Below are 23,330 nucleotides of genomic sequence, written 5' to 3'. Positions count from 1 at the left end.
ATTCTTCATGGAAACTAGGGTCTCATTTTGTAAGCCTTTTCACATGCCTTCTCAGAACTGGGTGCTAAATAACCCCAATAACAATTTATCAGAATACAGTCAATGACAAGATACATCATACCTTGTTAGCCCTCAGGAAAATCTCCCAAGATAAGAGCATTCAAAGAGATAACTGAAATGGGTACACTGAGCTTCACAATTTGTCTTTCAGCTACTGTCATATTAGGGAGGAAATGGTTAATTTAAAGGGTGTAGTTTCTGAACAATTGCTTCCAGTGTTTCACAGAAATATTTAAGTGGCTAGACTTGTAACACCACCAAAAAACCCTAACAGATTATGTTGATCCCACTCCTTTGCCACATCTTAGGAAGAACAGTGAGTTCCTAAGAAGATCCAAGAACAGTTTTGATAGGTCTCGCATGAAGTTTTACATATGTTTTGCAATACTCTTTTCAAGTATTTGAACAGAAATAAGACAGCCTGACATAATTTTCTCCCTCTTAGTTTATTATATTTTCATACACATTCCAAAACACTAAGCTGCCAGTCTGCCTTAAACTGCAGAATGAGCAGTATTGGGGAGTCAGTTTCTTGTACTGCTGGAGGTCCAGGGTGTAACTTACAAAACCAGTCAGCTCCAATGCATAATATATCAATAATCATTACCATAGATCAGATATCCATTAGTGTGCTGAGCAGAGTTATACACTGTGGGAAATACTATCAAAAACTTAAATTACATGTCATGGCACATCTGCACACAGTATTTAGGAAGGGAGGGCCTTTAATGTCATTTCAACATGACTTGGAAAAGAAACTGTGGAATGAAGTCACTGTTATCAATCCTCTTCAGAGCTAGAATCATCTTCCTGGTCAGAGACCTCAGCAACAGGAAAGCGCAGGATGGCTGCCACCCCTGTCAGTCGGCCAAGCTGCTCTCCAGACACATGAAGGCTGGAGAAAATGCGTACTGTGCCCATGTTCTCACGTACACTATCTACCAATCTAACATATCGGGCACGTGTAGCCACATCCTGGTGCCGGAAAAGCTCATCACTGATCAGCAAGGTATCGATAGCCATGGCTTCATTGGCCTTCTCCACATGTTTTAGACCATAAAAAGCCCGGTCAGGCTCATGCTGCAGCATTTTATAGAAGTCATCTAAGGCTTTGACCTCACCAGCTGCCTTAGTGTCAGAGAGACGGCTAGTTACAGCTGGGTCGCAGAGGGCTTCCTTCAATGCATATTTATGTCCCGAGGAAGAGTGGACCTAGAGTAAAAAAAAAGTCAAAGGTGTTTGTTTTTTTAAAGGACTGTTTTCTTGATTAGCCAATCACAAACAGCCTCCATGATACATAATATTTATCTTGATAATTATTCAAGGAAGTTATCTCTTGATTCTTTTCTTAAAGGATCTCTCCTGCAACCCTAAGCCTATACCAAATCCCTTAAACTGTATTTTAAGAAGTGCAGGAAATCAGACAGTTGCAGACAGTCCCCAAGGTAGGGCCATGTGAAACTACTAAGAAGCTAAGACTTAAGCCTTTCCCTTTTAAAGAAGGGGAAGACCTCTTAAGACTGCAGACATATAGTGCAAAAGCATCAAGTCTTGCACAACTGCATATCTAATATGCCTGCAAAGCTGTGAAGTACATTAAAACTTTTCATACTTAGTATTATCACTTTGCGACAAATGCAAAAGGAGGCTTCTTGGTGCAATATGTGTCTAAACGTTCTGATCATTAAGTATTGGGAAATGCTCCCCCTGCCCCACCTCCCAACATTTTGCAAGCAGAGATTATAGGCCTACTCAATTTAAAAATGATACAAGCATCCTTATGAAAAAAAAAACCAACTTCTTTTAGGTTCTGAGTTTGCCTATTTTGGTGAAAAACAAAAAACCCCACCCACTCAATCAATGACTAAGGAACAGGAAAAAAATGCTATGGTCTGCATAATCTTTAACTATGTAGTACAAAACTAACAACAATATTAACTAGCCTATACCACATCCGGGTACTTTTTCTTTTTTTTTTTTTAAAGCTTTAGAAAGCTGTTATTAAACATGCATGCTAAACAGCATGACAGATTAACACTACGAGTAAACTGTTTTCCAACTTGTACTTCACTCTTAATTGACAATTAAATATGCATTTATAGGGCGTCTGAAATATTTAATGATTTCCCTACTCCACATTAAGGTATGGTAAGAAGGAACCATACCTGTATCTTGCATAACTGTCTTACAGTTTGGGCGGCATAAGAATAATTTTCTTATGATGCTCAGACAGAAATTTATTTTCTGCTAATAAGTGAATTATTTCCCATCACCCTTGCAAGTACTGTCTATTATCACAGACAGCCCTTAAGCCTCTTTTTACCCACTCTGCAGGCTGCTGATCTCCTTACCTGTAGGAACTTGGACCTGTTCTCCAGCAGAAGCTTGTTATCAGTCTTGACCGCCTGCTGGAACATGTAGTCACAAAACTGCTCCCGTACAAAGCCTGGGCTGGCCACCAGTACGCACTTCACCACCGCAAAGTTGATATGCCGCTGGATGGCTTGCACCACCTGCTCGTAAAACCTCTCTAGGGCCCGGTCATGCTGACTGCAGTTCCCTTTCCGCTTGCGAGGGATGTTCACCTCCACCTTGGCACGGGTAAGCGTCATGTTTGGCGTAACCAGGCAGACGTGAGCCAACCCTTCCTGCATGACCACGGCTGCCACATCAGCGTTCCAGGCTGGGTCGCAGGCCTGCTCGATGCGCTCCAGCACCACGCTGTCCCACTGCTTCTTTGCCAGCGTGAACTGCCGGTTGGGCTCCAGCTCGATGGTGTGGTAGGCCCCCATCTTAACGTACTCATTCTCTTGGATGTTAGTGCCCTTGACCCGCAGCTGGCAGGCCTGCGAGTCAAAGTCGATGGCCGCCACGCAGAGGGTGAGGGTGGTGCGGATGCGGTTGCTGCCCACGCTGCCCGTGGCCGACTCGGTCTGCACCTTCCGGATGGTGGAGGCCCGCAGACTGTCACCCACCTGCAGCAGGTTGTAGGTGTGCCACATGTCCTCCGGCTCCTCAGGGATCAGCGTCACCTGCCCCGCATTATCCTTCTCTAGGTCCTTCCTCACCAGCTTCATCCTGGCGGCTCCTTGCGCTTCCGCACCGCCCCCGGCTTCCCCTCAACCGCGGCGGCAGCGGCCAGCTAGGCCTACCCCGGAAGGCCTGGCGGCAGGAGGCGGCGAGCGCTGGCGGCCGGCCTACCTCGGGCCGCGACGAACGGCCTTCCCCGAGGAACGGCCTACCCCGAGGAACGGCCCGCCCCGGGCCCGCGGCGAAGCCTGGGCTGAATCTCAGGCGCGGCGCGGCGGCTACCTCCGAGCACGGACCTCCGCTGCCCGCTGACCCCCTCCCTTCGCCTCGCCTCGCCTAGAGCACATGCGCAGTGCCCCGCCGCCCCAAGGCGCATGCGCCCCGTCCGTCCTAAATAGCGCCGGCTGGACGCGCACCTCCCCCTGCCTTTTCGGCTCTGCGCCCGGCACGCATGCGCACGGTCGCTCCCTCCCCGCCGCCTCCGCCTGACGACCCGGCGCATGCGCGGAAGTGGCGCCTACGGGCGGGTGTTGTGTTCTGCGGCTGGGGGAGGGGGGACGCGTATCCTGCCGCCTCCGCCCCGCCGTCAGGGGAGACGCCGCAAGCCGGGGGATCTCCGGAGGGAAACCTGCGGGCGGGGGGGGCGGGACACGGACCGGGAGGCAGCCGCGATGCTCCCATGTGCTGTGAGGCCGGAGAGGACTGTAAATTGGTGTGTGTCCCCGCTACAGCCCCGCCGTGAGCGAGGCGGGAGGGGGTCGGGGCCCGGGGCCCCGGGCCCCGGGCCCGCGCTGGTCCTTCCCCTCTAGCTCTTTACAGCGACGGCTCAAGCTGTTGAGGCTTCTAAGAGGGAAAGAAGAGGGAGAAAGCCCCCAAACCTAAGTAGTTGTGGAAGGTTGTGGTTGCAGATCGAGAAAGAGATGAGAAAGGTACGGCTCAGTAGCCCGTGTTCGGGGTGTGGTAAGTGAAAGGCGCGGTCCCTCAAGAGCCGGGGGGGCAGGCGGGGGAACCTAACGGCTGCTGCTGCCTGGAAGAGGCGGCGGCTAGTCAGACGGCCGTCTCCGAGTGACGTGAAAAGCAGACCCAGGCCACCTCAGAACCTGAACCGTTACTTTGACATGGCTTTTAAACTGACCTTCAGCTTGAAAGCGTTTTGGTTAAACTTGCAAGTTAACGCTTCAGCCAATACTGAAACTTGAGCTGCTTCCTGAACCTGCTAGTTAGTCAGAATGAGGTGGTTCTGAGAAGCGTCAGAGACAGACAGATAAGCACGTTTCAAATGAAGTATGATGCTGACAAATGTAAGTAATGTGGCTTGCAAAACCACACAGATTTGTTCGATGATATTTGCATAGAAAAGGGACCTGAACAATAACTACACAGCTCAGTTTGTGGCCTAGGCAAATTTAACACGCCAGAAAGAATATTAAAAAAGATAACATTATGCAAGTGCTGCAGCTTATTTTGAAACGGTGTATGACACTGAAAACTCCATTTCAGAACTGAGAAAGAATGAAGCATAGAAAAAATGCTTGTATGAAGAATGATTCAAAAGAACAAAAAAATATTTGAGAAAGTAGACAAACTAATGTGCCATGATAAGTGTATTGGGGCAACTGGAACAGATACAGTAAGTTTGGAGTGGCTACACCATCAGTCTGATAGCCAAAAAGCAAGAGGACATTATCTTAGAGATGAGAAAGTGTCAAATTTAGAATCATTAAAAGGAAGTTTCTGGTTTCTTTTAGTTACTTCTTTTTTTGAAACAAAACAAAACAAAAAAGCACTGTGGATTATGGAATTTGCTGACTTGGAAAGGCTTTGGAGTCAAGGATTTAATGAGATACAAGGCTACTGTGAGCAAAAATCATCCCGTGTCTCCCATTACAAATTTCTGTCAAGTATCTACCACTAGTCAGTTGTTGTGACAGGACACTGAACTCAGATCTGGCCCAGTAGTGTGTGTTCCTTGTTTCTAAGCTTGATACTGATGTAAAAACAACTTTATCAGATATTACATAATAGGATTTATTTACGAGACCTCAGACTCTCTTCCTGTGAGCACACATGCTTAACTCTTAGCATGAATAGTTTCACAGAAGGAAGCTGGACCACCCAAGGGAATATAACATAAGCACATGTATAAATAACTGTTTGTTTAATTTGGGCGTGTACATAATCAATACAATTTTGTGTTGATGTTTTGTGGCTTAGGCAGAGAGCGTGCACTCAGCTTTTCTTTAGGAGTTCCTTTCACTTATCTGTGTAAATGCTGCATGGTGAATTTGTGGTGAATTTTCTTCACTACGTTCTTTGCTATTATAAAATTGCAAGGGTTGACCTCATGCAATGCTTTCAAGAGAAATTAGCTGTAGTGCATATTTACCTTCCAAATTAATATTTATTTTATTTTGTATTCTTTTGCTGCTGTGTATTTACAAACTTTTCTCTGCTTGTTGGTTCCAGTCTAATTCTTACAAGCAGCCTCACATCACTGGAGATGCCATATACTTTAGATAAAGGTTGCAAGCTGGCATCCAGTACCATCCAGTGGAAAATAAACATTCAGTTCATGCAAGCAGGTGACTTACTGTGTTGAAAGAAACCCCAAAACCCACCACAAACACAAACAAAAAAAACCCAACTCAAAATAAAGAACAACAATCTTGAAACCAAAGTTGTCATATAACTTACTAAATTGACTGTTGTTGTAGAAAGAGACATTTTGAGATGCGCTAAAGTCCTTTCTCAAAAAATCATGAGATTTTATACCGTTATGAACAGTGGTCCACAAGTATTTAGTGGCAACTGTAAACTTCAGTGATGCATCCACAATTAGCAAGACCATTGTCAGCTTATAAAGGAGAACATTTACTAGTGAAGATGCTTTGCCTACTCTGGTAAAAAGTAAGTGCTGGGTATTGTTATTTGTTTGAATATGTCAGAGAATGAGCAGTAGAAGAAAAACAACATTTCCAAAAATGTAAGAACCATGTAACTGTAATTTTTAAAGTTCATGCTAATATTGCTAATGTCAGGGAGAGAGATGAATTTGACCCCAGTAGAGCCAAAACAAGCTGATACTTTTATCTCTACATACAGTTTTAACATAAAAGTTCAAAATTATATGGTCTGTTCCAGTCTTGGTAAAAGATTAAGACTAAGTGTAAAACCTGACATTTTTTGCAATTTATCACTTTTTAAAAACAATTTTATAGGTACTAATAGTTGCAATAATTTGGCATGCATTTTCAGACCTCAAGCACTTGTACTGTGGTACAAGACAAGATAAAAATGGTGATAGTGCATATTCATAGGGGTTTTGGAGCCATGCTACTTTTGTAAGATTATTATTTTGAAAACATTTGAAACACGCTGCCCTATATCTTCAAGTCTTGATCAGCTACTTTATGAAGAAGATGGGTTGTGTACAGATTCTAGACGAGGAGAGGTCATATTCATAGGAAACCCCCTCTCCCCCATAATATAGCCATTTTAGCTAGAATTCACGCAAACACGCTCAAGTCCTGGATGAGAAAAACTAGTGTGAAAGAATCTTGAATATAGGGGAAAATCTGCTGTGAATGTTGGACATTATTGTTGCCAGAGCAAAGGAAGTTGAAAGATAAAGATGGAGAGGGAAATGGGGGAAAATGAGTATCTTCATGCTTTTCCTTTATCCTGTGTCTGTCCTGCCTTTGCAGGCTCTGGACAGAGACCACTTCATTTTCTGCATACAGTTCTGTCTTCATGATTACTGGTCTTTTATGTTATGAGTACTCTTAATAGCTACCAACAACATGGTCATCATCAATGAGGAGAGAATTCCAGGAGGGAACAGGCTACACGTAAAACTGTAAGTGAAGAACCCCTAAAAAGTAATGGTACCTGTGGGACTGATTTCTTTCTTCCTCTTCTGTTGAAATATAAGGCTGGAGAAAACCTCAGCAGATCCCTAGTCAAACCACTTACACTGAGGCCAGGTGAAGTAAACCTCAACCATCCCTCACAGGTGTTTATCCAACTTGATCATAACTTTCAGTGAAGAAGATTATGCCGGGTGGGTTTTTTTGGTAGCCTGTTCTAGCAATTCATTACCTGAAGAGTAAGAAAGTTCTGAATATTCCCTAAGATTTTTGCACAGCGAGTTACAGTGATTTTCTCTTGGCCTTTGTTGGACACGGAGAACCAACTATTCATCAATCTCTTTATAAACCAACATATGCAATATAGACAATAATGATTGAGTGCTCTCACAAAACAAAGAAAACATTGACATCTGGAAGAACATTCTCACTAATAATACTTTGGTAAAAATACAAATTTGAAATGCTCAACACTTTCCCCTTAGTTTTCTCTCCTCTAGATAAACAAGCCTAACTCATTCAGTCTTTCTTCCTAGGTCATTTTCCTCAGCTCTTATCAGGCTTGTCACTTCTCTGTGCACTTCTGCCTGTTTGCTTCTGTCAGACTTCCTGTACTGAAGATTCTCAGAGGCCTCACCAATACCAAGTTGAGTAATTAAAAAAACCCATGCACCTTCTTTATTCTAGATTGGCTTTGTCTGCTAGTGCACACCAGACTATTTGCCTTTTTTTTTTTCTTTTTAAGAAAGAGGAGCATGTAATTAGTCTGCATTTATTTTTTATTCCATTGTAATTCTAAAAATCCTTGTCCGTATTTTTGTGACATTTTTGACTTGTTTATGTAGGAATACTTCTCTTATTTATCTGTGACAATTTGAATCCCATTCCTGCTATCTGTAATGACTCCTCTTATTTCTAAGTGTAGTCTATTTCACACCAACTTTTTAAAAAAGACACCCCCCCCAACGAAAAAAACCCTCAGTAAAAACTAGTAAGCCCCTGACAGATCTGGATGGGACCCAGCCTTGAGTTGTTTTCCTACCTCATAATAAACCTTTTTGTCAGCACTGGTTAATTATCTGTCAGCAGTGCCAGTGGCAACTTTGCAACTCCAAAGGGAAGTTGCGGCACAGTAAATTTTTGCCACTTTACAAAGCCTCCTTCTGTGAAGGAACACAAAAGCATATTTTTGAGAATATAGCTGTGTAATGAAAGTAATAAAGACATCTATGAACAAGGGCTAAATATGGCACACCAAAGTACGACATTCAGATTTTCACATTTTCCTCTATCTGTTCTTTCTTGCACAATAAGCACAGAGTGAAGAGGGAAAACCCACAGTCTCGCCTTTTCCCCACTTGCTGCCGCCTGCATTTTGACAATTTTTATGAAATTGATTTCTTCCTTTGTACTGCCTCAGGTTCACTGTGCGCTAGTTGCCAGCGCAAGAGCTGCTGGGGAGCTCAGTGTCCAAGTTTGCAAGCACATGAATCCCAGCATTGCCTTAGCCTCTTGCCCACTTCTTGGATTCCCCTGATTTCAGATCCAAAATATTATTACAGACTGACTAGCTAGGGGGATTGTTACTTGCTGTATTTGTTTTACTAAAAAACCAAGTAAGTCGCTAACAATAAATGAAACCCTAAAAGGAAATACTACATATATTCCATCTCTGGATGAACTCATCTTTTTGAGCTTAGTTGGGTGCAGTTAACTGCTTCCTCACTTCCCATTTTACCGCTCAGAACATCTGAAAGCCAAACGGAGGAAAACAGAAAAGCTACCCTAGTTTAAAAAAAGTTACCAGGTGCACCTCTTTTCCCAAGCCAGGTTCAATTACCGTATTTCTTCTCACCCATTCATCCTCACCTTGCAGCGCCCCTCCCCCCGCGGGTTCTAAGATTGGTGTAGGGATTAGAGTTCCCGGAGAGAAGCAAACCGAAGAAGTCCCTTACGGGTTCCAGCTGGAGGGCAGCTCCGGGCAGGGCACCCCCGGGGCAGGGGCAAGGGCAGGTGGAGGGGTCGGGGAGAGGGGATACGGTCCCTTGGGTGCCAGCCCCCAACAGCTTCACCCCCTACCCGCGGGGAGCAGAGCTGCTTTCGGGACTTGGGTTTTCACAGCGAGACAGAAAGGGAGCGGCTTTGCTCACCTGTCAGCATCCAGTAGGAGACAGCCATGCCTGGGCTTCTGCGAGCCCGGGGCCGGGAGCCCGGGCCGAGGGCGGGGTGGCGGGAGCGGTCCGTCCGCCGGCGCGCCCGGCGGTGCGGCTCTACGAGTGGAGTTCAGCGCTCTGCGCCGCCCGCCCGCCTCGCAGCCGAGTTAGGCATTTCCTGTTTGTTATTCAGTCTTTACGTTGTTTCTTCTCATCAAGAAGAATTTAGCTTCCTCCCCCCGCACACAACTTTCCTCCCACCCACCCCCCAAAGGCGTCTGGAAGCCTCCCCATAGAACTAGCCCAGCGCCGAGATGTACAAATAAAGCCAAATCTCCCCCCGCAAGGCTCCAGCTGCAGCCCTCGGAGAGCACAGCAGACCTTAAAGGGACATCTGCCCGCTCATAATTAATTAGTAAGTGTCGCCCGCCGGGCAGTCCCGCTCGCAGTCGGGCAGGAGAGAGCTGGGCGTGCTCCACGGCCACCTCTCTCGCCTTTCTCGTCGTTGAGGTAGGGGGTGCGCTTGGCTGGTCAAGTTTAACTTCTCTTACATCACCCCTTAACAACGCGCTCTACGGCGGGTCATCTGCCTGCGGGAGGAAGTCAGCCCCCCCCCCCCCCCCAGCGGCTCTGGGGATGCAGTAACGCATCAGATGGGGGACGATCTTCTCGAGTCTTTCTGTCTCCCTGTGCTGTGCTGCGTAGAGGAAATAAATACCAGACAGCTGCCTTTGCCCTCATCTACCGACCATTTGCATGGCATCCCTTCCCCCTCTTTCCCTGCCCCCTGAATGACTTCACTAATAGATAATAAGTCGCGAAGGTAATAATTAGCCAGATTCGGGGCTGTGAGTAGGGATTTTCAGGGTTCGTTAAACACTCAGTAAAGGAGCGGCTTGCAGGACTTTCTCTTTTGTGTTTACCAGAGTGATGCTCAGGTGGAGTGACATCCCTTCAGCAGTGTACGAGTTCTCGTGCTGGACCTTGTGAAAAATCGTTTTGTTGTTCCTAAAACAAGAGAACCCATGGTCCCTCAAACAAGAAAGAGAGAAATCAAAATACTCTATATGGATTTGGAGATCTTGGTGCTACTAGAAAATTCCCCTATTTTTTTTTCTTTGAATTGCAGCAAAGAATTTGGTGAATAAGTGGAAGTTCATGGAATTTCTGTAAGTTCCTCTGAGGCTAATAAACTACAGCTGTTAATCATTACTATAATAGTTAAATACATCTTCCAAGTTCTGTCCTAATTTTATGAGAATACTTCGGGTGTACCTTTACTTGTAGATTGGTGGAAATTTTAGAAAACAGTGCACAATTTCAAAGCTGGGTTTAAGATCAAAGGTCCTCATTCAGTAATAATTTATGCATATGCTTGACTTTACACATTATAAAATATATTTAATTGCTACAGTGGGACCACTCAAAGTTGGTGAAATTAAGCACTTGTGTAACTTCTGCTGAATGAGGACCTGAGCTCTGCTGGTACCAGTTTAAAAGACTAGACACATTTTTTTCCAGGTAAAGCTTTTATGCATGAAATTAAAGGAAGCCAAAATGGCATTTGAACGAAAAGAAGACTGAGATTTTGGAAAAAGCTGTAATTTCATTTTTGTGCAAGTGAGTTGTATTACCACTGCCGGTTTTACCCCAGTTTCAAAGGTGGCAATAACTTGCTGTGTTTTGGGTTTCTTTTAAAACAAATCTTTGTATTCCCTTTCTGTCACTGTACTTCAGCTAAATGCACATTGAGGAGTTGAGTTTGCTTGCAAATCATAGTGAAGGATTTCATTCTGTGATACAATTAACTATGCCAGAGGAAAAAACAGGGATACTAAGGACTCACACATGGATTAAAATAATCAGTTAAAACCTGTTTGAAGTATATGTGGTATTTGGTACATATGTGGGGAGTGTACATCATGTTGGAGAATTAGACTTCCTGAGAATAAAATGAAACATTCCTGATGTAGGCTTGTTCCTAATTTCTTCCAAATTATTCTTAGTATTATTAATTTCTTTTTGTGGTGGTGTCCTGTACATCTTGCATCAGGCAATGTCAAAGCAAGATATTAGAAAAGATGAACTGCTGGACTGAGCTAGCATTTCTCATTAATTTGCACACATTCAAGAAAGTAAAATACATTACAGACTTACAGACCATTATTTACTTTGGAATGCCAAACTAATTCAGGAAGAAGCCAACTCCTATTGCTTGTAGAATAGGTGCTGCATCTTTTCACAGTCTTTGTTGCTTTGGGTGCATTCGTTCAGGCAACTGTTCATAACATATCAGTAAATGCTTTTTTTGGAGTTTAAAGTTTTATACATAAGTAGTAAGGAACGTGTATATTAAGCAGGAAACCCTAGATGAGGTGCACTCAGGCCCACAAATAGTTAAGAAATTAGGTAATTTCAATATCTGTATAACAAATATTATTAGTTTCAGTGGATCATAATAGTATAGAAAATCATTACCTATAATGATGGATGACAACATCAATAATTGTAAGAGAGACATAACGTTTCTGCAATGTTCACTGTTGTTATTGCACTGTATTATGCACTGCATGGAAAATACTACAGAGCTTGTTCATATAGCTTCTAAGTGAAGATTTATTATTGAAAGCTGTTATTATGATCTTTGATGGATTACATTGTACTGTAGATTAGTGATAATTTTCATTTACATTTTTTTCTTACACTTGCTTATTCACAGTCTCCAAGATGTCTTTCTTCTTAATTACTCTGTTGTTCATTTTCATATTCTCCATTTTTTCCTATCTGATTCTAGGACCATGCTAGAATTCACTTGGCAGAACTTGTGGGGCTGTAGTCTTATTTTTATTATGTCTGAGATACTCGAGGACTCCTTTTTCAAGTACCAGAACTAAGACCTTGCAGGATTTGGTATGGTTCCAGTAATACTCTATGCATAAATCTTTTCATGTTTTACAGCTCAGCTTTTAGCTGATACTTGATATTCTTGGAGAATGCCCATGTTTCTGCTCCATCTGTATTAACCAGTGGTACAAATGTGCCAAAAATCCTTTTTACTGTACAACAGGATCTTCCTAAAAATTTTGTTTTGCAGCTTGTGTTAGTTTAATTAATGTTGGTAGGAAATGTTATGGAAAATGCCCTTTGTGTTCTGTCTTAAATTTGTTCTTTACATTATTTTTTATGTCTTTTTCGTTGGTCTTTTCTGGATTATATACCAACTATCGTAGAGTAGTTGTGAACCAAATTAATATACAGTCAGTATTCTTACCAAAATAGTCTGATTTTCCTCCTTATCAGATTTAAAGTATCTCATATCCTCAGTCATGCTGCTTTTTTCTCCACGTTTTCTCCAGATGCATTTTGTTCGATATTCATTCTAAATTTGTAGAGATCAAAATTAGCTATATCACAAAAATACAAGAAGACCAGGAGGAGATGAGTTTGTATGGCATCACTTACCGTTATAAATCTTCCACCAATCTCTTTATGATTGTTGCTTTATACTCATGTAGAAGCATTTTTTATGTTAGAATAGAATTTAAGATTCTTGCAGATGATACCTCTACTCTTCTCATAATTTCTTACACTATTTCTCTTTCCTTTGAGTCGACTTCTTACAATTTAAATACTGATTCACAGTTTTCTCCTTTTCTGCTTGCTTATTTACTTATCTATTCACTATATCAACAATGTATCTTTGAGCTCTGTAGTATATTAACAGACTTTAACATGACTATGTATTTCTTTGATGTGTACACTACAAATAAAGCTAGAAAAACACAATCTATTCAACTTGCATGAGGTAGTGATCTCTCTGGCCTGAGTATTTCAGCCTTTTTTGTGCTTGAAGTACTTTTTCTGCAGCACTGAAGTCATTGCAGCTACAGCATTGAGTCTGAGGGGAATCGAACTGGTAACTTCAAAAGAGACAAAAGAAATAAATTCATATTTTACTGTACAAAATCAAGGGGCTGAACTAGAAATTGCAATATGTTTATAAGGTTTTTGGCTAAAGGTACATATAGCATCCCAACTAATGTTGGTCCATCTGTGCATTAACTCCACTGCATTAAACAAACGAAATTATTTGAAATGATGCCAGAATTTAGGGGCAGAGGATTAACTGATTCTTATCATTACCTTGGGCTTTCTGCACTCCACCCACACTTCTTTTTATTACAGCTTTGTAACAATTAAGTGTCTTTTTTTTTTTTAACATGCTTCTCATGGTATGTTGCATAACCAATATTATTTATTGTTCAGGTAGATTTCATTTATGAAACTGTATAAAAGAATGACTTACTGAGAGTGTGCTGTGAAGGAAGACTAAAAGATGACAATAATTTCTCAAAATAATTACATAGTCTGCAGAGTTTTACATTGTATTGCATTGCACGGCATTTGTTGCCTTCACAGCTAGTCTGTCTAATAAAATTACTTATTACAGTTCAGTTACAGCAAAAAAAAGGTGGCTATGACTGCAATAACCATAGTGAAAACTCTCAGTTTATTCTATTTTTTTTTTCTGTTCTACATAGATAAAAGTGTTAACTCTCCCCTTTTTCCTTGATGCATGTACGCATTCCTTTTCCATTTCTATTATTTTGCTCAGTTAGTGCAAAAGCAACATTTAAATATAGATCACTGCCCAGGCTTTCCTTTAATCTTCATGATCAGGAAAAAAATCTTGCTTTTTGCAGGAATGTGAGCCTAGTCATGGTGCCAGTATATGTTTTATGGCGTACCTGAAAAAACAAAAACAAACAAACAAACACCAGCACATACACAAGACAGCTTTTGCAGTGATTACCCTTTTATTTAACTATGTGGTTTTAAGACAAATTACAGGTTTGCAACAATTCTTCTATAATGAGCAACATGTTGCTATTTTTTTAGTGGATGTTGCAAACCAGACTCCTGCTGGGATTCCAGCTTCTGTAGATTGCTATAACTCTTTGTTTCAGGGGTGCTGCTATAATTTTTACCTACTGAGACCTGTAATCTAGATCCCACTGCTCCACCTGTCTGTCCATGTGAATAATTTATTTTTGTGGTCTGAAACCCTTTGATGATTTTATCTTAGTGGTTAGGTCACTCTGGTAAGAAGACAGTCCTGGGCTTCGTATAGCCCATATTGGGTTTTATTATTTTATATTGGGTTTTCCAGAAGTAAGATGATTATCAAACACATGGGTATGTCTGAAATCCATGCTCTTTTTCAAGCCTAGGTATTTTAGTGCAAGACACAGACAGATAGGTATCTCTAGCCACCTCCAGGCCAGAGTCTGGAACCTTCTGAATTTAAGTTTTACATGCAGAAACAGCGGACCGCTGACAGAGAAGGTGATATACATAATTTTGTTAGCAGACCAGTAAAGCACTCAGTTTCAAAGTCAGAGTTATAAGTTGGTGTTCTTTTTCACATTGAAAAAACTTTTTAAAAAGCATCTCCAATCTCCCTGAGTCATGTCAAAAGCAGCAGGCTTTTGCCTAATTGGCTGTAGCATTTTGTTTAAACTGTGTACTGGAGAACTGAGGTTTCTTCAGGCCAGAAACGGGTAGCAGAACAGTAACCCTGGAAGCTACCACAATGAGCCTTTTTCACCCATGCAAGCTGAGTTACATAGCTTTATGTTACGAGATGTGCTCTCCTCAAGTAAGCAATATGTTAGTGTGTCTGTCACATGACTGAATACACATGTATATAACCTGTCAGATGAGCACAATGCAGATATCCCATGACATTGTGCTTTTGCATATCATGCCTTTTAGATACGATAGGCATGCATGTGATCATACGATGAAAGATGTGCTGCCAGGCCCTCATGAAAGAGGGTGACAAAAGACAAGACTATAAGGATAATTCATTTAGTATGCTGCCTACTCCATCACCATATCCAAACAGCCTTCAGGTAGCCAGGAGGAGGGCCTTAAATGCGGCTGAGTTGTTCTGGTGGTCTGGATCCACTCAGTCATTTTAGGTTAGTTCACTTACATAGGAATGTCCTGAGAATCATACGGTCCTAGGCGAAGGGGAGAAGGAATCAGAGATCAGGACTGTCTTACCACCACAGCGACAACTTAGCCATCTTGTCAAAGGACTCAAAAGTTGGCATGTTTTCCTTGGGGTGTAAGACATTGTGAATCTGTCCAGTCTGGGAAGGGAAGTGAATCCAATGAATGCTGTAAATATTAAGCTATTACAGAAAAGGTGGACACAGTCTCTTCTTCCACCCATGCCTTAAAAGAAGTGGTGGCAACTGCATTTTATGAGGAGACCAATCCTATCAATTGGTGCTAAGCATACTCTGAGTGTGTCTACAGGATCTGGCTCTTTCGGATAATTGAGGGGAAGAATGTCTGGTCTGAAGGTCTGATCCAGACACCAAACTGCTTTGGAAGCACAGTTCTAGCCATGCAAAACCAAAATGCTAAATGTCTGGAGAAACTTATGGACTCAAATAGGTTAGCACCCAAAGACAGTCATTATCTCCAAGTTCAGAGAAGAGGTTAAAGAGGAATTTTTAGATCACAGTTTTGGATTTAAGTATCCAGCTTAATTTAGGAATTGCTTTACTAGTATCAGTGGATCTAGATCATGGGGCAAGCGTAGGTTTGGGCTTAATTTAAAAAGAGAGAGATTTCTTACAGTTTTCTAATCAAATCATGGCAATATTTGCTGATACAAAACTTAAGAAGCTGTGTTCCATTTCTGTAAAATGTTCCTTGGGTATAACAAATATAACTTTAGCACTTCCTAGAAATTGTTTAATGTATATAGTCATAATGAAAGAGGAAGTTCTGCTCTGACAATAGGAGTTTGTGATTAGTAGCTTTTTCTTAGTCTTAAAACTCACCTACTATGAAACCCAGCAAAGTTGCTAATGCTGTATTATTTTCCTGTCTAGCTTATCAGCAACAGATCTAGAAATTAATAGAAGTTATACTATACATCTGTCAGTTATGCCATTTGTGTGATATTTAAATATTTTCTGTTTGTTGTAAAAGTATAATCTGAAAAAAGATAGGTGCAGATATTTCCTCCAGCTTGCAGGAAATGATAACAGGTTTTAGAGACCAGAACTAACTCAAAACTCAATGGGCAATGAGAAAGTTATCTCTTAGGTGGAAATTTTCAGAACTGATGGTTATCACTGTCATAAACCAGGAATCCATGGACAGATATGCAGCGTTCTACTGCAGGGTAGTGTTGACGCAGATGATAACAGAAGTAGTAGGGGCAGCTTCAGAGTGACCTGGGTTTTGTGCACAGGTGGAAGTAAAAAAAAAAAATAATCCTATTTGGTACACATTTGAAAGGTCTAAGGAAAAAATGTTTCTTCATCCTCAAGATATTTGCCAGTGTAACAAATTCGCCAGCATGAATGAATCAGCCTGTTTCTCCAGACTGTGTGATATGCTTTTTCTTTAAATAAGTTGTGTTACCTTCTTCAAAGATGGTTGATTAGGGTATAGCAGAGTTCAAGCATCGAGTGACCACAATGGGGTTGTTAAAATAACCACATATCTGCCAGAGGCAGAGTTAGTTTTATTAATAGTAGTGTGCTTATTGGCGAGTCAGTGGAAATGAGTGTTACGCCTGGATTAATTTGTGTTTACTGTCTATGGAAATCTTGTTTCTCCAATAGGGCTGGGCTCAGAGCCAAGACCTTGGTTCAGGTCAGCACCCTTTGCAGAGGCTTTAAAGCTAGCTCAGCAATCCAAATAACTCCCTGTGGAGCAATTCATGAGAACATTCCCCCCAAACTCTGCAGCCAAACTAGCCTTTTTGACCTTGTCCAGAACTCATAGGTTGAAGCTTCTTGATTAACTCAGTCTGGCACCATTATCAAATACCTGTGCACCTAACGTATGTTTATCTGCCTGGGATCTACAACTCTTTTATAAGCTTTCCAGGCTCTAATGTAAGGTTTTGTGTCACCAGGACATACTTTAGTTTTTGACTGCTAGAAGAACAGCATTTGTTTGCTTTCATCAGTGCTCTTTGAATGCTCGTATTAAAGTAACTTGAATGGTTATGTGCTTGACCATGTTTGTTCTCATTCCCATTTCCTCGCCTGTCCTTTTCTGAAAGTATTTTACTCAGCCAGCGTGGAATACATATCTCACAGATGTCAAAACTCTATTTCTTCTAGGAATCTGTTGCCTCAGTTCTCAGCTGCCATTATGGCTGCTGTAAAGCTGATTGAAAAAGCTAGAAGAAAAATATTTTTGGTAGGTCTTTGCTGAGATTTTAAAGTACTCTGCAGATGAGATGAGATATTTTTGCCAGGAGTGGTCCTAAGTTGATGTCTCACTAGCTTGTCCACCTGACATTTGCAGCCCACTTTGTAAGCTGATTGGGGGCCAGCCATCACAAAGCTCCAGGAGCTGTATTTTGGAGATTCACAGCACCTTGTCAGATGTGGTTCCTAGGCTTGTGGATTATTGGTCTGACAAGGAACTAAGATATTAATCCCAGCTTCCAGGTTTATAATTTCTTGAATGACATGGATACAAGTGCATATAGATCCAAGTAGGCTGCTAGCTGGACTGTACCAATCAGGAAAGTGAGGCCTGTGATGGTATGGAGGTATGGTCTGGTCTGCCTGAATTGTTCACTTCATGGAGGAGGATAAGAACTGGGTGATGAATTTGAACAAAAATTTATACAGGATAAAAGTCACCTTTTCGCATACAGCTGAGTAGATTACCTTGTCTGTACTGTAGCCGTTCCTATAACTCATGTAGACACACTTGGAATTATTTTATAGCTAGTTTTATAGTTACATTTAAACTAGCTCTATTCGTGTGTTTGAGCCAGGTAGCCAGGTGGTACTTAGAGCAGCATGGAGACCCTCCTAAGTAGCAAGATAAAGAAAGGGCTGCAGAAAGAAGGGAATTTAGACCACAGTGATCACCACACTGCTGTGCTTTGTAGTTGCAATATCTAATTTAAGATAAGACAGCCATCTTAGCTGCAGTTATGGCAACAAGATTCATAGTAGTAATTATGATGCTGAATCAGCATTGTGTTCACGTGTGGAAATAGCAAAACTGTGGAGAAGGGAGCCTTGAAAAGTCACAGGGTTTCTAAAACAAAGTTGTCAAAACAAAGTCTCTCAAACTAATAGAGAAACAAACTTTGAGACCAATTTTTTATACTGTTATTAGTCATATTTACAATGCCAAAGGGATTTATGCAGCTAGGTACATATTAGCAGTGTAGGTACATAGATTTTCTAAAAAGACTGAGCTTTCCAGTTAATGAAACACTGTTTTCTGTTTGAAATTTTGCACATGGTATCAGGATGTGTTTTTTGTGAACCAATAAAACTATGAATTAATGTCAAGAAGATTCTGAACTTGGTGATTTTTTTTTTAGTTACTGACTTTTCCAAAATTCGTCTGCATACAGAGCTTGATTGGCAAATAGGTAAGGGATTGTTTTGTGAATCAGATTAATAGTAAATTCATGCATTTAGAATTAAAATTAGAGTAAGTAGTATAATGATGTTAGGTATAAATGAGACAAGCACTGCAATGATAACATTATATAATAAAACTGGCTTCTGATAATTTGATTTAACACTTCTTGATACATTATATTAGATTGTTTACAATTTTTTAGTACTGTTTGGTGGGAAAAAAGGCTTTTAAATTCAGATAGTTGCTCAGTTTTGTACTTTCTTTAAGCATTCAAAATCCAATATAGAATATAATTTTAAAATAATCCAAGCTATTCAATCAGTTTGATTTGATATTTTGCATATCATGTTGTCTGCAGTCCTGAGATGCTGTTATTTTATGTTAGAAAAGTAATTTACTGCATGTGTTTCAAAAAATATTTTATTGACTTTCTGCAAATCTCAATGCCTGCAAAATACGTAAGAAAACCTGTCAAAGTGGAGGAATTGTATTTCCAGTGGGATGGCCAAAAATTTATTTCAGAGTGAACAGACTTTAAGGCCAAGGGAATTATTATGGTTGTTTAGTGTGACCTACTGTAGAGCACAGAGTTCTGGTTTAATTTTCTCTTTAGGTCAGGTGAAAGTATGAAATACATTTATATAATATTAGACAAAATATAATTCCTCCAGTTCAATAGACAAATTTTAATTCTTTTATCTTAGATCTATCCAACCCATTAATTGTTGCCTTTTCCAACAGAGCTGAGAATTTTCAGATGGGGCTTCAACTCAAGCCAATAGGGTTGAAGAAGAAGTTAGAGAACCAAAAAAGGAACAGAATTAGAACTGATATCCATTTATATCCATTTATTAAAATCCTTGCTCTGAACATTACCAATAACTTTTGTCTAAGCAGGCAGTGGGTAAGCTTGACCTCAGTCTATTTTTCAACTTTTTCATGGACTTTGGAAGGCAAGCATCAGCCAGTTTATAAGAGCAAATATGTGCTTAGAAATATAACAAGGCATAGTATGTTCTTGTTGAAATGCAGCTTTTTACATGAAAATATTACAACCAGCCCATAAACTAGCTCAACATGTTTCATGGTATTAACAATTGAGTTCAGTCATGACTGTATTCTGACTGGTTTTAGGAGGTATGATGCAAAATCAGAATTTACAGATATAATGAATGGACACTGTATTTTAGACTACAAGTGTAAGTTGATTGGATTGGAGAAGGTCTTGGGGATTTCAAGAGGGAAAATGAGGAGGCCTTAAAGGATAAGTTTTGGAATATCTTCAACATATAAGGAATATTGTGAAGAAAATAAGCAAGCAGTATAATCTTACATAGCAGGAGGTAAAGATTTAAGCTATAAATAATAACATCATTAGTCCTGCATTTATTATGAACTCAGCCTAGTTTCCTGTTAACAGACTGTTTTCTACCTGCTCCCCAATATAAAAAAAAAAATAACGCCACAACTGTAAACATTAACTTAACCTGCATTAATGTTTATCAGAGTTCCACATGTAAAAGAATCCTATTAAAGCAGCTGAGGAAACAGATTAGCAGACGTGCATGTAACAGGCAGTGAATAATTCTGACTTTTTCTCCTGTCAAGGCCTCACAAAATGAGTTCCTAAAAATGGAGTCTGAACATTTACGTAGTCATAGCATCCAACAGAAAGGATCCTTCTTAGTCCCTGTGAACTAGAATTCTATTTATTTTTTCTTTTATTGGTTTGTTTGAATGACAAAGTTTACTTAGGAATGATAGTTAAAATGATGTTGCAAGAGGAAAACTGTGACCATTTTACCTGAAGAAGGGAAATACAGCTACAAAGAAGTATATACTTTACATTGATAGAAGCTACCTGTAGTTCACAAAAGAACTTACTAGTACTGGCTGCCTTTACCTGCAGCTGAACTAAGTCCTCTGAGTAAAATTTATCTGAGTAAATGGAGATATCTTTACCTGAACTAGTAATTGTAGGCTTTTCTTATAATCAGTGAAGAGAAACAGGCTTTCCCAGTGTGTGAAAGACATAATTTTGTAAAAGGTTCTAAAAAAGGCTAGATAACTCATGATCTGAAACACTCTTTTTCTCTTTATTGTCTATAAAGCACTCTGGTGGATAGCTGAGATGTAGAAGTCTACACTGTAGACATATAAACTGAAGAGTTGAATCCATCCTGGGAATGAAATACTTAATTTAGAAAAATCCATGACAAATTTTTGATGGCCTCATTAGGGACACAATGTCAACATGTGTTCTGAAAGGGACATACACACTGTATGGAAGGTAGCTAGGATTACAGAGGCTGGTTTTCTACTTCTAATTTTCCACCTACACAATTATCTAACTGCCAAATGTTCATTATGTGTTCATTGGTAGGGAGAAAATCTTTCTGTTACATGGTGGCCCACATAACAAAGACATGGAGATTTCCTTGTTCAAAGAATTGTGAAAAGAGAGGGAAACCACTTCTGACATGATTTATTTAAAGAATGCCAGCAGGCATTTTCAGAGAGATAAGTCAGAGTTAAAATGTGCTGGATGTGTACCTATAGCAGTTACCAATCTTTTCTGCATATGTTGATGACAAAGGAAGATTTGTCACCATAATTAGGAAGGGAGTAAAAAATCCACTTGGTTTAAGATAGACTATGAGAAATACTGTTTTCACATGTCTTTGTGGTGGCTGATAGTATTGGTTTTCATTGGAATAGATGGGTATTGGTCAAATGTTGTTTTGCAGTGAGCTCTCCTGTCACAGAAAGAGAAAAAGAAAACAAAAGAATGCTCATGAAGAGGAATAAATAAAAGGTATCATGATATAGAAAAGGCACTGGAAATCCACCAGATGGATTTTTCTTTCAAATTGTCTTACATGTTTATTTGGTCTATATTGCTAGACTGGAATACATGGCATACATAGAATTCACAGTCATATTGCCTAGTCCTTTGTTGTATCATTTAAAGAATTTTTTTTTCCATTTTCATTTTTTTTTTCCCTTATAAAGGCCCTGCTAAAATGCAGGAGAATGACTTTGAGTAACTGTGGTGACCCCATTTGGTCAAGAAAAGGGTGTTTTCAAAAGATGACAAACATATTCCTTTTTCAGCTTTTAATTTTCTGGTTTTAATCACCCTTCTAGAGTTGAAGATCATGCAATTATGCTGTCAGTTTATCAGTTCAATTGCATATGTGTCATTTTCCTGAGTAATCTTTGAACCTAGCAGTCAGTTTTAGCTGATTCCATTTGAAGGAGAAGGAGAGGACTGAGTATGGTCTCACAAGTCTGGGGAGGTGTGGGCATTAGTCAGACAAGTAGCAGTAAATTAGAGCCTCATCTTTTCCACCAGTTCCCCTGTAGGATGATGTTAAAGCCTCGATCAAGCAGTATATATTATACCAAATAGCTAATTATCATGATTAAGAATTCAGTGTAGCAACAGCACTGGTGTCTTATGCATGGGGAAGGGTGTTTGATAGGAGAGGTGGGCAAAGGGAAGGAAGGAGAAGTTGAGATTGTCACAATAGGGGAAGAGATTTACAAGACAGACTCACAGAAAATAGCCATTTTTCATTAGTTTTGTTATTCAGAGAACTTTTTTTTAGATTACAAATAATTCGTCTCATTTGTATTTAAAAATTTAATTCAAATACAATAAACCTTTTTGGTCTTAAATCAACTTTCTGTTAGATATTGAAAGTAAAGGAATTTTCTTACAAGAAACCCAGTTGAAAGACTGGAACTTGTGGTAAATTTACTGGAATTCTGTGGCAACATCTGGGAACTGACTGGGCACAGCTATCTGTTCAAAGTTACCAAACAGTTTGGTAGACTAATGAAAGAAAGGTGTTGCAACTTTCCACCCATTGTTGTGGAAAACAATATATTGTAAAATTTTGAGGAGAAATTGACCTCCTGTTCTTTATACATATAATACTGAAGAAAAGTCAGATACTTTGAATGCTCAGTTCCACCTAATAAGATTTTAAAGATACTATTTTGAAATAACAGTGATTAATTCATATATGAGACCTGATTTTTTTCTGGTTGTGTCTCTATTGATCTTTTTTTTTCACTGTGAAGTAGGGAGGGAAACTCTATGAAGTAAAAAATACAAGAGAGAATCTAAAATTAAAATAATAGGATAACTTCAACGGTATGATTATAGTATTTTTTTTTAATTAGTTACACAATTTGAATTTGAAGTACTTTTACTATTGAAGTACAACATCTATAATTAGAGGTATAACTATAATATGTATTTTTTGTTATTAGTCAAATACATAGTTATATATAGTGTGAAGAGTTGTATCATATTTCTAAACAATATTTGTATACTATTTGCTTATCAAAATAAGCTGATGAAGTAGTTTTGTAAAGTTAATTTTCAGGTCCAGCTTAACAGCTTCTTTCTCCAGCAACTTGCCCATAAACACACAGATTTCCTCCAGTCTCTTTCTGCAGCGGGACTGTGTGAGTTATATTGTGGCACAGGCTATCCAGGACTGCAGAAAAGCCAACACAGTAGCAAGAAAGCAAGCTGTTATTTATATTTTTTTATCACCAACTTTATTGGGTCACTTGTGCTCTATTTCCTGTTACAGAGGTCAGGATAAAAGCAGATGCTATAATAATTAATAGATGATATGTTCCCACTTATGAAAGGCAATGCAAATTTTCATACTAGCTTAAATTCTATCTGCAACGTAACAGAAATATGTGGGGGAAAACCCGTATACTATATTTTGCTGTAGGAAGCAAATACATTGGGAGTTGTATATTC

General features: G+C 40.0%; 2 protein-coding genes across 2 annotated transcripts in view; both read right to left on the bottom strand.

Moving 5' to 3' along the window:
• The window catches only part of ITGA1 (integrin, alpha 1), a 72,640-nt gene extending 63,251 nt beyond the window's left edge, over positions 1-9,389 (bottom strand). The window contains exon 1 of the mRNA XM_010563535.1: positions 9,107-9,389. Coding sequence (XP_010561837.1) covers positions 9,107-9,134 — 28 coding nt within the window. The 5' untranslated portion in view covers positions 9,135-9,389. The remainder of the gene's footprint in view (positions 1-9,106) is intronic.
• On the bottom strand, positions 491-3,281 carry PELO (pelota homolog (Drosophila)). Its single transcript, XM_010563534.1, has 2 exons — positions 2,412-3,281; positions 491-1,272 (listed from the first exon to the last, which is right to left on the bottom strand). Exons 1-2 carry the CDS (start codon positions 3,135-3,137, stop codon positions 841-843), a joined length of 1,158 nt encoding a protein of 385 aa, XP_010561836.1. The 5' UTR covers positions 3,138-3,281; the 3' UTR covers positions 491-840.
• Positions 9,390-23,330: the final 13,941 nt, after the last annotated feature.

The sequence above is a fragment of the Haliaeetus leucocephalus genome, unplaced genomic scaffold (assembly GCF_000737465.1).
Source record: "Haliaeetus leucocephalus isolate CR32 unplaced genomic scaffold, Haliaeetus_leucocephalus-4.0 Scaffold169, whole genome shotgun sequence".
NCBI lineage: Eukaryota > Metazoa > Chordata > Aves > Accipitriformes > Accipitridae > Haliaeetus > Haliaeetus leucocephalus.
This window is presented reverse-complemented; position numbering and strand designations above follow the sequence as displayed.

Coding starts and splice junctions, on each gene's coding strand:
- PELO (XM_010563534.1), bottom strand. CDS start 3,137: ATGAAGCTGGTGAGGAAGGACCTAGAGAAGGATAATGCGGGGCAGGTG. Junction 1,273..2,411: donor ACAGGTCCAAGTTCCTACAG/GTAAGGAGATCA, acceptor TTTTTACTCTAG/GTCCACTCTTCCTCGGGACA.